General features: G+C 44.9%; 1 protein-coding gene and 2 long non-coding RNA genes across 4 annotated transcripts in view; 2 read left to right on the top strand and 1 right to left on the bottom strand.

The window, feature by feature from the left end:
• The window catches only part of ARHGEF4 (Rho guanine nucleotide exchange factor 4), a 127,336-nt gene that overhangs the window by 3,164 nt on the left and 109,136 nt on the right, over nucleotides 1–15,036 (bottom strand). Inside the window, exons 5-11 of one of the 2 annotated variants that reach the window (XM_013942996.2) lie at nucleotides 9,519–9,698; nucleotides 6,481–6,675; nucleotides 5,253–5,432; nucleotides 4,038–4,270; nucleotides 2,533–2,662; nucleotides 1,540–1,671; nucleotides 88–331 (exon numbers count right to left, since the gene is read on the bottom strand). In XM_013942996.2, the coding sequence (XP_013798450.2) occupies nucleotides 88–331; nucleotides 1,540–1,671; nucleotides 2,533–2,662; nucleotides 4,038–4,270; nucleotides 5,253–5,432; nucleotides 6,481–6,675; nucleotides 9,519–9,698 (1,294 nt within the window). Of the gene's footprint in view, nucleotides 1–87; nucleotides 453–1,539; nucleotides 1,672–2,532; nucleotides 2,663–4,037; nucleotides 4,271–5,252; nucleotides 5,433–6,480; nucleotides 6,676–9,518; nucleotides 9,699–15,036 lie in introns of those variants that run through there. The other variant, XM_067301974.1, reaches the window with a different exon arrangement.
• LOC136992625 (uncharacterized) lies at nucleotides 4,158–5,381 on the top strand. Its single transcript, XR_010885047.1, has 3 exons — nucleotides 4,158–4,196; nucleotides 5,155–5,233; nucleotides 5,350–5,381. It is a non-coding gene; the product is annotated as an uncharacterized lncRNA (long non-coding RNA).
• On the top strand, nucleotides 5,415–6,197 carry LOC136992626 (uncharacterized). Its single transcript, XR_010885048.1, has 2 exons — nucleotides 5,415–5,549; nucleotides 5,715–6,197. It is a non-coding gene; the product is annotated as an uncharacterized lncRNA (long non-coding RNA).

Raw genomic sequence — 15,036 nt, 5'->3', positions numbered from 1 at the left:
AGATGGCCCGGAGTATACACTGTCTTTCCTTTTACGTCTACGCTTTGGCTGGTATCTAAAAGAAGTGCTGCATTGTTCTTTCCGTACCAGTCTCCTGGTCAAGCTGAACCTGTCTCCTTTCACTCTCAAATGCCTTCAGCCAGCGCTGTTTCTGCTCAGGCTTTTTTGCACAGAATAAGTGGACTTCCTCAGTGTCTCGGCAGTGCAGCTTAAATGCATTTTTCACACTGATGTTGAAGTCCTTGTCCTTCCCATCCTCTACATCCAGTATTTCCATATCATCCATGTTGATCCGACTTTTATAATACAAGATGTCCCGGCGCAGAAGATCCTGTAAGAGAGACCACATAGTCATACTGATTTTGCTGTTTCCTGTCCTCTCCCTTCCTTAGACACTCCTTTTCTTCTTTGATATGATGGCATTTTTAATCTTCTTAGTGGTCATTAAGGTCCTGTAAGAAAAATTGATACAGGATTTGAATCTGTGGAATTGCAGAGTTTTAAACTTCTTTTTGATAGTGTTGGCAGTGAGGGGACTTGCACATTTTTGTCTGCTGGGTCAGGATAGGTGGCCGTCTACAGTTACTGGCCATCAGCCACACTGAAGATCTCCGGCAATATGAAGGAAAGTTTGTCTTGGACTCGCTCCTAGATCTTCATTCAGGTCTATTATCTTGCACCAGACTTAAACCAGTATCAGAAAGCAGAATTTGAATCCTACAGTCCACATTAGAAAGCTAAAAAATTCTAGTTTGCTTTTGTTTTTCTTGTTGCCAATGAAAAGTACATTTGATAGCAGTGATAAAACAGTGAGGGTTTCATATCTTAATTTATCTGGAGTCAGAGAGAGAGAGAGAGAGAGAGAGAGAGAGAGAGAGGGGCAGGCTCTATATGCCACAGATATGCCAAAAAACCCAAACACTGGCATGTTCAATTCTGAAATTCCTGTGGAAGAGACTTGTCTCTTGTCCTGCTAAGGAGCTTTAAGAGCTGTGATTCCTCTCACTAGTTAAATAGGATACCTGCACTGTAGGTATGAAACACAGCACAGGCTGTACTTACAGACTTCTACCTGTGTGTTTAATATGTTCTTATTGACGATATAGACCCACAGCTCTTACATTAAAGCTGCAATTGCCTTCTAAATATGATCATATTAATCTGCTGTAAAGTGCAGTTGAAAAAAAAAATAGTATTTAAAAAGAAGTGGTTGACAATGCTGATGCTTGACTTGCATAACATAAACCCATACACTAAGCCTAGAGGCAGCGCACTGCTTTCCTCTCTTGCTATAAGAATTTGGCCACCAGTTAATTCCTGTAGCTCATTTCTGTGGTTGGGCACGCAGAACAGCACAATGTCAGGGAGAACACTGCAGCAAATGCACATAAAGCTCTGTCAGCCAGAAGCCCATGATACCAGTATATATTAAAGAAATAGACATGTATAGAACAAACAAAACTGAACTGAGGGATGTGAGTTGACTTGAGTTCATTAGCCTTGTAATAAACAGAAATTATGCCTGGCTATTCAGCTTACCTTCTTGCAGCAGACAAGCTGGTGATCGAAGAGGAAGAACATCCTCTGTTGGCTCTTGGCTTGAGGATGGGAGATTTTGGTTAATTCCCCAGAATAGATGAGTTCTGAGCTTCTGACTAGGACATCTTCACCCTGAGAGCAGCACAAAGAAGAGGTTGGTCTGTGCCATCCCGGAACAAGGGAGAAGAAGAAATCAGCATGTAGCCTCATAGGAGAGCCTCAGTTTGGCCTTCTGCTGGTGAATCGCTCCTCTAGGAATGAGAGGGAGCCTCTGTGATGCAGGACAGTCCTTGTCACATCAGTGGGGACACTTGGTACCCAGGTACCCAGGGTACCCAGGGAATATGAACTGAATTTTGCTGGAACAACAGGATATCAAATGAAAAAGCTCTTCTCCAAGGAGTATGTTCAGGGCAGCTGATCCTTAAGCTCCATCCCTGACATTAAAGGAGCAACACAAGCAGACAGCTGAGAATTGAGCCTGACATCCTTGGGGAGGGAGAGGTCTGGTTTTATTGAGTCTAGGATGTAAAAAATGTGTTTTGTTTGTTTATCTGTTATTTTTTATGTTGATTCTACAAGGAAGCTTGGCTTCCATTGTAGCTATATCAGAGCCTGCATTTTTGCAAAAATAACATGCCCTAAGCACTAAGGGATAGTTCTGCCCATCCTGACAGTTTGAAATCACTCAGATGAAATGGGGGACAGGAGGAAACGGATAGAATTGCAGCAGCCTGCATGCCAGTTTCATTCTACAAGGAAACAAAAATCCCAGGAAACATGCAAGAGGCAGCTGGTGGGTTATGCTAGATCTTTTAGATAATACTAGAAGATCACGGCTGTTTAAAGTAAATAAACCAAATGTGGAGGGGCAGCAAAACTGAGGTAGGGACAGTAATCTATATAAAGTAATTGCTGTAGGCAAAAGTTGTCGTGGGTGAGAGAAGGGAACCACGATATATTGAATTCATGGGGAAAGCCAGTCTCTCTTACCTCCCAGTCTTCTATTGAACTCTGCCACTGAGCAATTTTGTCAATGTTCTCCAGCCGCCGCTTTCTCTCGTTGATGAGCCGAGCAACGTTCTTCATGGCATTTAAGGCAGCTTCAACATCTTTAAAATCCCTAGGGTACAGTAGAGTTGTTAGGCATGACTAGAAGACAAGCGCTTACTGTATGTACCTACACGCCAAAGGAGCACGGTCTAGGGCTGGACAGCAGAAAACATGAGTTCCACATGCAGTTGTAGCCCTGAGACTGCGAGGTAAATGTTTTTGAGGGCAGCTTTCAGGAGAACCAGGCTGTTTGTGAGGTACATAAAAGCAGTAGTCAGATTATGGCCTTGTGGCAAGTCCAGGCCCAATTTGTGAAAGGGAAGGGGGCAAGCAATCAAATTTGGCCACAGAGATGTAAAATACTAGCTGCTAGAAGAATCTACGTTCTACAGGGCTCTTCAGGCCTTGTTTACTCAAAATAATAAAATATATTAATAATGCCACTCTGTTTCATGCAGGAACTGGTTCTGTCACACAGGGGTAGAAGTTCAGAATTAAGTGGCTTGCTTTCAGATAGTAGCTGTTAGTTTATCTGGGAGGATAGGACAGAAGCCAGCCCATCCCTCCCACACACCATCTGTTGCCACCAGCTACTTCTCCCAGAGTTGCTCAGCGTAGCTGTGAAAAGAACTGTACTGCAGCAACTTGTCTCTAGTGCAATTTTCAAAACAGCTATTGTACTGCATTAAGCAGCTTTTTGTTAAGTGGTTAGCTTCAGAACAACATGCTTACAGATTTAGTAAGACACGCTTAAAACAGTTCTGAGAAATATCAGTGCTGAAATTAGGAAGGTAAAAATTCAGCTTAAATCACAATGGACCAATACCAATGCTTTCCTCTGATACAAATTTTTTGTATTTTATTTCTGTAGCTAATTATTTCAGATGCTTTAGTTAATTGAGCCAATTGAGCTTCACCCTGAAATGGAGCAATAGGTTTCAGGCTTTTGATCGGGTCCTAAAGCATCACACATTTGTGTGTGCCTTGAATGCTGTAGGCCAAGATTTCCCCCTGGAGAAGCACTAGGCAAAAATTCTTGACTGCCTCGAACCTTGGTGGGCGATGGCTTAGCGACATGAACATTTTGGGTATATTCAGCCAGTGCTTTCAGAGACAAAGATTTCAGCACCGCAAACATAGGAGACAGTTAACACCAAATGTCTGTTTGTGCTGGTATCACAGATGTTAAAATATAGAAAACGCTTGTTAGAGAAGGTGGGACTTTCCAGCTCCAGGTCTGTAAAACAGGCAGGAAAACCCACTGCTGCTGTAATGGAAAATGATGTATTTGATAAAAAAATACTTTTTATTTCTGGTTTCTAGGAGGTAACACAGAAGACTGGCAACTCAGTCAACCACTCTTGGCAAGCTGTCCTCAATGTACGAGTCTGCATTAGTTCATTTCCATGAGACCAGTCTCACACTCCCCCACCCCACTGGCCTACCTGTGTTGGGGGTTGGTGTATTTGAGCAGTTCAGCCAGTTGCAATGGATATTTGCAGATTTTCTGCACAGGAGTTAGCAGAAACCCATCCAGAGAGATGTCGATCATCTTCTGCAGCAGGCGGCAGGCTTCAAAGAAGTAGACATACTTGTTAACTTTGGTGAGTCGGGACAGCTCCATGCAGGCATTGGGGTGGTTGTTGCAGTATTCAGAGTATATCTGAAACTCTGTTTGCTGCAAGGGAAAATCAAAAGCGATTTAGTGTTCATGTTCTTTTGGGTGATGGCCTGGCTCTGAAACTACTGTACGTGCTCCTGTATCACATCTGGCTGTTTGGCAATTTGCATCCTCCCCCTGACACTCTGAAGCCAGAACACTTAAAGCTGGAGTTATGGTGGGGTGGGGTTTATTAGAAGGCATGCGCAGCTTATCTGACAGACTTAAGACATTCCCATATATTCTGGCCCATGTTCAGCTGAATGTTTCAAAAGAACAAATCAGCAGTTGAATATACAGACCTGCAAAAAATGTAGGAGTAAACTCAGGCCCAGCTTAAGGGTGCTCCATTTTGGAGGCCCCGAGCCCAACACTGTTTGCAGCCCCAGACAAGGAACTTGTCCTTCTGAAGAGCAACTGTGCAGTGGGTAACGGTGGGCCTGGTGGGGTTCACTGTGTGTGCAGTGTAGTCACTCCGTGGGCACACAGAGCATTTGCCCAGTCTTTGCACTGCAGGTCTGATGTGCCTGCAGCTGCCACTTTCTGGATGCCCAACTGCCTCTGCATCCAAGAAAGTGTCCTGCTGACATGAAAGGAGAAATAGTGTCCCATATACCGCTTATATGATAAAATACCATTTCCTGTATAATATAGAAAGTTCTGCCTTTTACAGGATGCCCAGTGGACGGTTCTTTGGCCCATATGGCTTACAGTTGAAGGTGTCACAATTCCCTAAAGCAGTATTGTCCAGCAGGGAATACAGAGCTCAGAGGCTGACGCACTTTGGAAATGTTCTCTCTACAACCACAAGAGCTAGAGAGTGTTTGGTTGTTTTTTTGTGTGCGTGTGTTTTTTATGGGTGCGGGAGAGGGGACTGATTTTTTTTTGGTTTGATTGGTTAGGTTTTTTAACCCACAGCTTCGATTCTGTCAGAACACCCTCCAAACCCTCTGGCCTAATCAGCTACCCCTTTTCCATTAGGTAAGTCAAATTCACTTACATATTCCAAGAAGCATGAGCCAACCTCACTCAAATGTGGGTGGTCTTTATTGAATTTCTTTTCCAGTGCTTTAACAAATTTCTTTTGGCACCTGTAGATATCTTCAATATTCCCAAAGATTGTCTTCAGCTGTTCTTCTGTAAACATGTCAGCTCTTTTGCGGCACTGCTTAATGTAACCCTAGGAGGGAAGCAGATTGGAAAGCGCACTGGGCACTTGCTCTTAGGCCTTTGGATATCAACAGAAAACCTACAGGCTGCAGTCAGTTTTACACCAGGTTCCTGTACCCCTTGCTGTGTAAGTGCATGCTTTAGTTATTTTTTCCTCTAATACCACCCAGTATGGTAGAAATAGAAATCAAGCCACAGTGACATCACTGCCTTAAATTACACTATAACCCACACTTGAAGGAGTCTCTGAGCTGTTCTCTATCCTGTTCGTAACATCTTTATCTGCCTGCAGGCTACTGGGTGTTCTGACACCAGCACTGATCCACTGATAGTTTTAAACAGAAAAATCCAGCTGCAGATCTGGTGTGGATGCTGGTATCAGGAAATGCCTGGCTGACTCAAGGAAGGAGGAGGGCACAAAGGACATGGAGCGGGGGGAGGTTCCTGGACACTGCAGGAGGAAAGGCTTGTTTGATAAGTGCGCAGTGCCTTGTCCCAGCTGGCTCCCCTGGGAAGCACGATTTTTCTGTGTCTTTTCAGTGAAGGACTGTATCCTTGCAAAACTGTTCTATCAATTACCATCATTTACCCCTGTACATCATGACAGCGTGTCTCTTCTGGAAGAGGTGTCAGAATACTCAGCATATTTGGAAATGAAAGACCTAATTGCCTGAACATCCCCCAGTTGTTTTGATCTGAGCATATGACTTGCCTGAAGGCTGGGATCGCTGATTATGTCACTTCAGATCATATATTAAAGAGGACAGCAATGTTAGACATTACTCTTCTCTGGCTTGGGAAATTCAATTAATTCCATTTAATCAGAGCCCAACTGGGTACTCCAAATAAAGGGGCATTTGGGATACTGCTGTAATGACTTGTCCCCTGTTTTCTGAGCATGCAACATCATTTAGCAGAGCAGATTCTGATGAAATTACCATCTTGTTTTCAGAGGAGGGGAAAAGTTACCATCCTAGGAACCTTATCTCCATGTGCAGAAACAGGACATACTCTTGTTTCCTTTAAAGATACACTGGCTTCCCCCTTTATTCTGTTACCTCACAGATGTCCTTCAGATGCTTGATGTAGTCTCTCTCTGTGCTTATGATCTCATTGATGACATTGGTTCTCATTTGATCTTTGGTGGTCTGCCCCATCCCAAAGCGTCGTGTGCCACTGCTGGAGTCGTCCTCTTTGCCACCCTCTACCTTTAGAGGATAGTCTTCCATAGGTTCATCCTGGTTTACTCGAAGCTGTGCCAAACACACAAGGATGTCCACCATTGGTATTGCTAACCATGACTTTCCACCCCAAAGAAAGGAAGTTTGGGAGAGATGACTGAATGGCAGACAAAGATTGAGCTGGAATAAGGAGCGAAGAGGAATGCTACATACATATTACCTGTAGACATATCTCCCATGGGGGAAAGCTAAGGTCAGATAGTTAGTTTTGGGAGGGTATTGTCAAGCTGCATGATGACTGCTCCCAAGATGTGACATGGGTGGTTTTGAGCAGGCATCTCCTGTGGACAGAAGTCACAGGAATGATATGAAGTCTTCTAGGACAAATATATACAAAATTAGGACAGGAAGTGGTTTATCAAGTGAAATTTGCTTGAGTGTTTGTGTAGGGGCTCATAGGGCAGAAGAGGGGAACCAGTAAATAGCTGCTTTTTTATTGCTTTATGGTTATTATCATATTATAAATAACAGATGGCATCTCAGTAGCTGCTCTCCCAAGATTATTTAAAGAGAACTTATTTTTAATATAAAAGTAAATACAGTTGCCAGTGGGCATATAATGTGGTAAAGAATGTCATTACATCTCAGGGCTGTGTGTGTAACTTGTGATTCCTTTAGAGCATCCATGAGATGGCAGCACAGCACGAGCAGAGGAAAAACTGCCAGCGTTTGGTGGACAAGCTACACTACAGGGTCTACGTTGTCAGCAGTACCGAACCGCCTTTAGTTAATGCCGGGCAATTATCAGTGCATTTCACTTACAAGCTTTCTTTTATGTGGTAGCATTGTAACAGCATATTAAAGAGCTCTCAGAATGCCTATGGGAATATTTTGTACACAACTAGAATCATCAATCTCAGCACAGAGAAGAAATGAAAAAAACAGAAGTGGGAAAAATATTATGTCAGTTCTGTCGTATCACTTTCCAAGCATGCATAAATATAAGCAATTTTATTACAATAACACAGAGCTACTTTAAACTTTTCATATAGTTTCCTCTAGGCAGAATTCCTTGCCTCTTTTTATATTTATATATATATTTTTTATATTATATAGATAGATAGATATAGATATACACCCCTTGTCCACATACGTGTAGATTACATTTACTCACTGTTTACAGCTGGTGAAACCCTGAAGATGTGGAATCCTTGTTTTCCTTCACTGTTAGCAGAACAACATTGGCCGATCTTTAGCTCAGACCTTTGCCCGAAACTGATTCTGTGTAATTAAGAGACCTGCAGATTTATCCTCGCCCCCAAACTTACAGGCCTTCCCAGCAATAAGCTTGAGATCCAGTGATAACTAGCAGGAGATCTTCACACAGATACTTAAATAAGTGCTGTAATTACTCTGCTAAAAGAACCTGTTATTCTGCATCCCTAACGGCTAGCACTAACTAGTCTTATTTCCTCTGAAACATTATCTCATCACAGGCTTTTGCCAACCAGGACAACAGTTCAACATATCAGTAAATGAAAGAAAAAAAAGGCCTGTGTTTTGACTATGAAAAAAAAAACAGTTCTGCCCCTGCCAGCGCTGAGAGTTTAGTCCTAGTGATCTTACATGCAAAAGCATCCACTGTTTGGAACAGTTATTGAGCTGAGACTGTCTCCTGCAAGCTATAGCAAAACATTTCAAAACTTTTATAGCAGTCTGCCCCACTTCTCTAAGGACTTTTGCTACAGCCACCATATCACCTCCTTTCATCCTTCACCTGGTTTTGGGTCACTTGTGATCTGAGGTGACCTGGATAAGAAGCTAAGGGGTTGACAGTCTCTTTGCTCTTAGACACCTAATTGCCTCTGCAGTACTGAAGAGTCTGTCCTTAAGTGGTGAAAGCAGAGTCAGGCATCCACACCAACAGTTACAGCCCAAAGAAAGGAAAAAAGCCTTTCTCCTCACAGAAAGAAAGGTAATGCACAGCAGTCACCCAGACTCTTGCTTTACCCAAGGCTTGCACAGAGAATTCAGATGCGTTTTAGACTGCTCTGTCAGAAACGAATCTGACCTCTGCAGTGTACGCCTTTGGCCTGTCTGGTCATCACAAGCTATTTCTGCATGGGACTGTAGCCAACACCAGGAGAGAACTTTGGCCCCAAAACAGATCAAAATCAGGTGTTTCTTGTCCCTACTGGAGCAGGTGTCCCACATGACCTCCAAGATACCGTTGCTTTCTTGTGGTTTTCCCCTCCATTTTCAAGTGCCTGAAATGAAGTGCTCTGTTGTAGCCCACCAGCCTTACGCTTTTAAATCTCCAGGACTAGGGGAGGGCATGTGCAGGGGGCAGGTGGTTGCATACTTTGGGACATGGCATACCATTGGAGCTAGTACCAGATGGATAAAGCTAAATTTGGTGCCGTGCTCATCCATACTGTTGGAAGTGGACCCTAGAGTGAGGACCTCTGCCAGCTGTGTCTGGGGTTCCTCTGGGAGAGTAATAGTTGCTCACTCCTGAAGGGGAGGCAGTTTACCTGGATGCAAACTAGCCAATATACACATGGATAAGCAGGAGCCCAGGGCTCTGCTGCAAACTAGAGAGCAGCCAAACAGGCACAGCAGTTCCTCAGTCCGTGCAGCTCATTTTAGCTCCAGAGTCTGGAACTGGGCTGCACTTGCCATGATTTACTGGTGGGGAGAACTGCCCACACACATGGCAGCTCAGCACAGAGGGCTCGGTGTACAGTAGCCATGTGTTTAGGAATGCTAACAAACACGTGCTGAACCAGCTACCTCTAGGTGTAAAAGTACTGAGCAGTCATTACATAATACAAAACCTTGGGTGGGGGGAAAAACAAAACAAAACAAAACATCTGCTGCTAGTAGAGAGGTGTGAAGAAACACTGAGGTCTTACCCGTACAAAGCTGGCTGGAAACCAGCCTTCGCTGTCCAGAATCCTCCCCCACCACCACTCCTTGTTGGTAGCATCCATTACTTCAATGACATCGCCGGCCTTGAATCCCAGCTCCTGGTCATCCATCGTGACGTGGTCCCAAAGGGCTTCTGCATATACCACGCTGCCATCACTGATGAGCTGTGGACAGAGCAAGTCAAACTGTCAGCAACCCATCCTGGGAGCCATGCTGTCAGCAGCATTGGCATCATCTCAGCTGAGCCAAACGAGTTGCCCACTGCTTACTCCTTGCAAGCAAAGAGAAAAGGAGCTGGTGCTAGTCTAGCGATTGCTTTGACCAACCTAGCTCTCAGTAGCATTTCTTCAGCATCACTTGGGCACAATACATTTATACAATAAAAAGGTAACTTTGAGGCCACGGAAACTCTTACTGGTGACTTTGCCTTAGCCAGCAAACTAGGCTCAGTGGTGCGTTGTTGGTGGAGGCTGCTCTTACGGAGCCTGGCTTTGGAAAGCTTTGAAAGCCAACCATGAATTTCAGTGTTTCTAGAGACATACTTCAGAGCAGAAAGTATTCTGAGGCTTCGGACCTGGTCTAGGATGGATGGAGTTTTAAGTCTTTAAGGTGGTTAAACTTAGCACTTAAGCTGCTTAAAATAAATCTCCTGGAGTGTTTAAGTAATTATGCTAAGGGCCAATTGTTATTTACAATATATATCAAAGATGGCCTACTCTAAGGAAAAAAGGAGCCCTGGCAATTAAAAAAAAAAAAAAGCCTAGAGACTGTGTGTGGGCTCTTTAACACAGTGATGATTGCATCCATACATGCAGAGTGCCATCCTCAACTGTTCACAACTTAGCCACCTTCTGGTTAAGTAACACTTAAGAACTGTTGTTGCAGTGGAGTATTTTATTTGTAACCTGGCCCTGCTGGTCACTACCGCAGGACTGCCTGATGCCCACAGGTTTATCATGTCAGAGTCTCCTCTGACTTTCAGCCACTAGCGAGGACACACGCTGACTCTGCGGAGCCTGAGCACAACTGCGGCTAGCTGTCTGAACACCTAGCATTTCAGGTCTTTCCTCCCTGAGAGGGCAGAGAGTATCTTGTAGTCCTGCTGAAAGGACATCTGGAGTAGCCCTAGCCAAGCTGCTATAAGCTAATGAGTGGCTGTGAATTCCTCTTTTCTCTAGCAAAATGGTGCAATGATAGATTCTGGGAAGATGATGTAAGTGTAGTCTGTGAGGCATTAGGGAGGAAGAGAAAACCTGTACAAAACACACCATCCTTGGTAATAACCTGCATCGTTGTGGCAGTATCACCACAGCCATAATCCACTTATCATCCATTCTGGGCGCTTCAGTTTGCTTGTTGTCACACAGTCATTTACTGACTCATACAATCACTGGGGTTGGAAGGCCCCTCTGGAGATCATTTGGTCCAACCCCCCCTGCTCGAGCAGGGTCACCTACAGCAGCTTACCCAGGACAGTGTCCAGTCGGGTTTTGAACATCTCCAAGGTCAGAGACTCCACAACCTCTCTGAGCAACCTGTTCAACCACCCTCACAGTGAAGAAGTGTTTTCTTATGTTCAAATGGATTTTCCTGTGTTTCAGTTTGTGCCCATTGCTTCTCATTCTGTCACCAGGCATCGAGGAGAGTCTGGCTTTATCTTCTTTACACCCTCCCATCAGATATTTATACACATTGATAAGCTCCCCCCAAGCCTTCTCTTCTCGAGGCTAAACTGTCCCAGCTCTCTCAGCCTCTGCTTGTATGAGAGCCGCTCCAGTCTCTTAATCATCTTTGTGGCCCTTTGCTGGACTTGCTCCAGTAATCATGTGTCTGTCTTGTAGCGGGGAGCCCAGGATTGGACACAGCACTGCTCTGGCTTAGTTCTCACCCCCCAAAACAATATGCATGTTGTAAAAGAAAGTCAGGATAATCATGCATACAGTAAAACATAAAATTAAGCAGAGGCATTTGAAAAAAAAATTCTAATAGTCTGTCTTTGGACAGCAAATGGATAGCAAATACCCTTCAACTGAAAGAGACATAGCTTAATGCAGTGTATCTGTTTCGACAAAAAAAGCCATCAGGATGACTGGGAAGAAGAGGAGATGAGCGGTTCCCACTTATCTACAGGGCCAGCATGCTGGTGCTCCCTGCTCTGCCTTCTTTCAGTGCCCCTCTGCTGCACCACCGCAGCACGTGGGTGCTTCCTTGCTGCAAGTTTCTACTCTTCACAAAGGCAAACAGTCGCTAAGGTGACAGAGAACTTCTGGGACATGCCATCATACAGCCAGCAGCACGACAGGAAAATAATGCGAGTCTTAAATGGTGTCTCACTAGTATAAACTACTCCAGCAAGGACAGGCTTTGATCACATGGAAAGTAGAGCAGTAGTTCTGTTAGTCTCAGAAAACCAGACTTCAGTTACAGGTGACAACAGCTGAGCTGTTGTTGGTGGAGGATATCAGCTGCTCTCAGAAAAAAGCTCTGCTTTTTCATTAAGCAACCTGCCTGTGCACAACACACCCCTTTGGCTCAGCTGTTCAGGGTCAGTGAGTACTGACCATGCAGACTGAGCTGAGCCCAACTCCTCCCTTGTGCAGGAAGAGGCGAGAAGCAGCAACGGGGTGATGGGGTGGTTGGAGCTACCATGTCCAGCCACCTCCGCGGAGCAGAGCTGGCTAGTGCTGGTCTTGGCAGACGGGGGGAGAGTCGCCCCACGGTGCAGGAAGCCGACAGCCAGGTTGCCCAGGAGCAGCTGCTAAACCACGCTGAACTGGGTTAAGTATCCCTGGGGTGATGAGCTGGCTTTTGTTCAAGAAACTGGCATACACCAATTAATGTATTTTTGGAGAGAGAGGCATTCAGAGGGCTTCTCAACATACAATTATGACCAGCACATAAAGAATATGGCACTTTTTGAGATAAAATACCTTTGCTGAGTACTTAAGTATGCCATGCTGAATCAGTGCTCTAAGCATGATGTGGCAGCTGCTGTATGTGCCAGGACAGTGACCAGACAGAGCTGAACACATTCCTCTGGAGCAGTCTGATGATCACACGTGCAGAGCACGGACAACATGAAGTCATTAACACCTTACAGTACCAAGCTGTCAGATCTCAACATCTTGACAAGAAGCCAAGAGCCCAAGCCCAACCTAGTATTAGCAGCATTTGGGGGCTGATACATCCAGCTCACAAGGGGACAAAGCCACATGCTTCTCACCAGAGTTAATGAAAACTGTGTGACTAACTAGTGAAACCACAGCTGTTATTTTAATGCACTAACATTAGCATCTTGAAGTTTGTATATTCAAGAAACAGCCATATAAGTTATATCCATATAAGTTGCCAAATGCAGAAAGTCATGGCTGACCTATCAGCAGACTGGCCAAATACCCACAGGCAAGCAGACAAGCCACCGCCCCAGATGGTTCTCAAAGGACTGACTGAAAAGACACCTGAAATACAGGCCAAGATATGTTTAACCAACACTGAACACCATGTTTGTAGGAAGGAAGGATCAACAAGAGGGATTAAAGCAAGAAATAAAGAGGAAAAAATACTTTATTTTTGCTTTGAACTGTCTCACTGACTTGAGTACAGCAGTATTTGATACCTCCACGACTGCAGGCTGACAGGCTCTGCTCTGCTCCGTCTCCCTGCGCTGCCTGAATCCAACCAAGGTCATGTGGTGAGGGTGAGAGGGGGAGACAGCGAAACACTGAAAGGTATTTAATAACCAGAATATTCCCTGCCCAATTTTCTGTTAAGTCCCTCAGTCTGCACCTTACCTTATTTTTTTCAAATGTGTCCAGTTCAATTCCTGGACTCATATAGAAATACCAGACATACTCAGTTTAACAGTCCCTCTCCCAGAGTGAAGGGCGGCCGTGAGTCACGGCTCAGGTTTGACAGCGCTGACCCTTCCACGGCACCAAACGGGCTACGTGACGGCACGGCACTGCAGAGTGCTTCCAGCTGCGGCAGAGCTCGCCACAGCTTCCTCCCTGAGGAGCTCACTCTCACCGGGGAAAAAAAGGGCTAGGGCTCTCCCTTCCTACCCCAGGAAGGGAAAAAAGCACACCAGGAGAAAAAAGGTTTTCTGTACAATGTGTTAGAGCACTGCACAGTCAGCCAGCTGTACTGGGAGAGCTGCTGATCTTCCAGAGAAGCACACATTAAAGGGAATACTCATCATTTCCAACTATGGCATCTCCTAGGCTCAAAATGGCTCATGTTATCCACAATTTTTGATCTTTATAATTAAAGCAAGCTTTGAAAACAACCATTAATTTCCATAGGAAATAACATTTATGTTCTGGTTTTGTAACATCATGGACAACTTGATACATGTTCTTGAAGAGCCGTAGTCTCCTGCCTAAGCCAGTCTTTGGAAGGGGAACATGAGAAAACAGAAGATGCAAACCCAGCCACCCCTACAGCTGCTCCTGCTGCTTCAGCACTGAAAACAAACAAAAGTTAAATGCTTCTCTTTGTTCATAGCAAGATTTAAGTTTGTAGGCATTGCTGTCTGCAACCCAGATGCAGTATTAATATTGACTCTCTCTGAAACTCAATTTTGACTACAGCAGTTGCTCTAATACTGTATTAGCATTTTTATGCATCTATAGCTGCTTTCCTTACTGCCTGTGCAGCTACAACCTTCCTGCTCACGTGCGGACAAGGCAGATGTGAAGGGAAGGAGCCAGGGAAGAAGTGCTTATGAAGATTGCTCAGGCATCGCAGAGGGGCCAGAGAGGGGACGGATGGATGGATGGGGGAGCCGTGGCTTTACTGCCCCAAGCACTGCCCTGCACAGGCTGAACAAATACTGCCAGAGGGGAGAAACAGCCAGGGCCTGTCGCAAATAGCTGCCCCAAATTCAGTCCATTACGCATAGGCAGACAGATCTGGCTTGCCGAGGTCCTGAGCTGCACGCTTGTTTGCATGCTAACAACCCCGTCCCCGCTCGTCTGAGGCTGGACACTTTGACGTAATTACCTCCTCTGTCCTGCTCTTGTTCTGACAGGAGCTCCAGGCAACATTAACAGAGATAAAAGATCTAGACAACTTACAGAAGGAGGGAGGAAGACTGCTTCAGGAAATATTTTTCTTTCAGCTGCTCAGTTCTACTTGAATAAAATTTGAATAGCTTTCTCTTGCGAATGCTAAGCACACTTTATCAGTGAGAACTAAAAATTAACCCAGGTGCATCAGATGATACTGGGAACCGAACAGTTCAGGGATAAAGTGCAAATAAAATGGAATCTACTTTTCTACTCTGTGACTCTAAAATAGATACTTTCAATGAAGAATAGCTGAACTCAAGTACTTCCTGGCAAATTAAAACGGCTTCTGAAAAGCCTGCGTTCATTAGTATCGGCGCACTCCCTGTGCCAGCTCAGAGCCTGCGGGCTACAGCCCGAAAGCCAGCGGGGCCAGCATGTCCTGCACTGAAATCCTGCAGGAAGCCCCACCAGAGCTCCAGTTCCTTCTCCTGCC

This window comes from Apteryx mantelli, chromosome 9, assembly GCF_036417845.1.
Source record: "Apteryx mantelli isolate bAptMan1 chromosome 9, bAptMan1.hap1, whole genome shotgun sequence".
NCBI lineage: Eukaryota > Metazoa > Chordata > Aves > Apterygiformes > Apterygidae > Apteryx > Apteryx mantelli.
The sequence above is the reverse complement of the archived record's forward strand: the minus strand, read 5'-3'. Positions and strand labels throughout refer to the sequence as shown.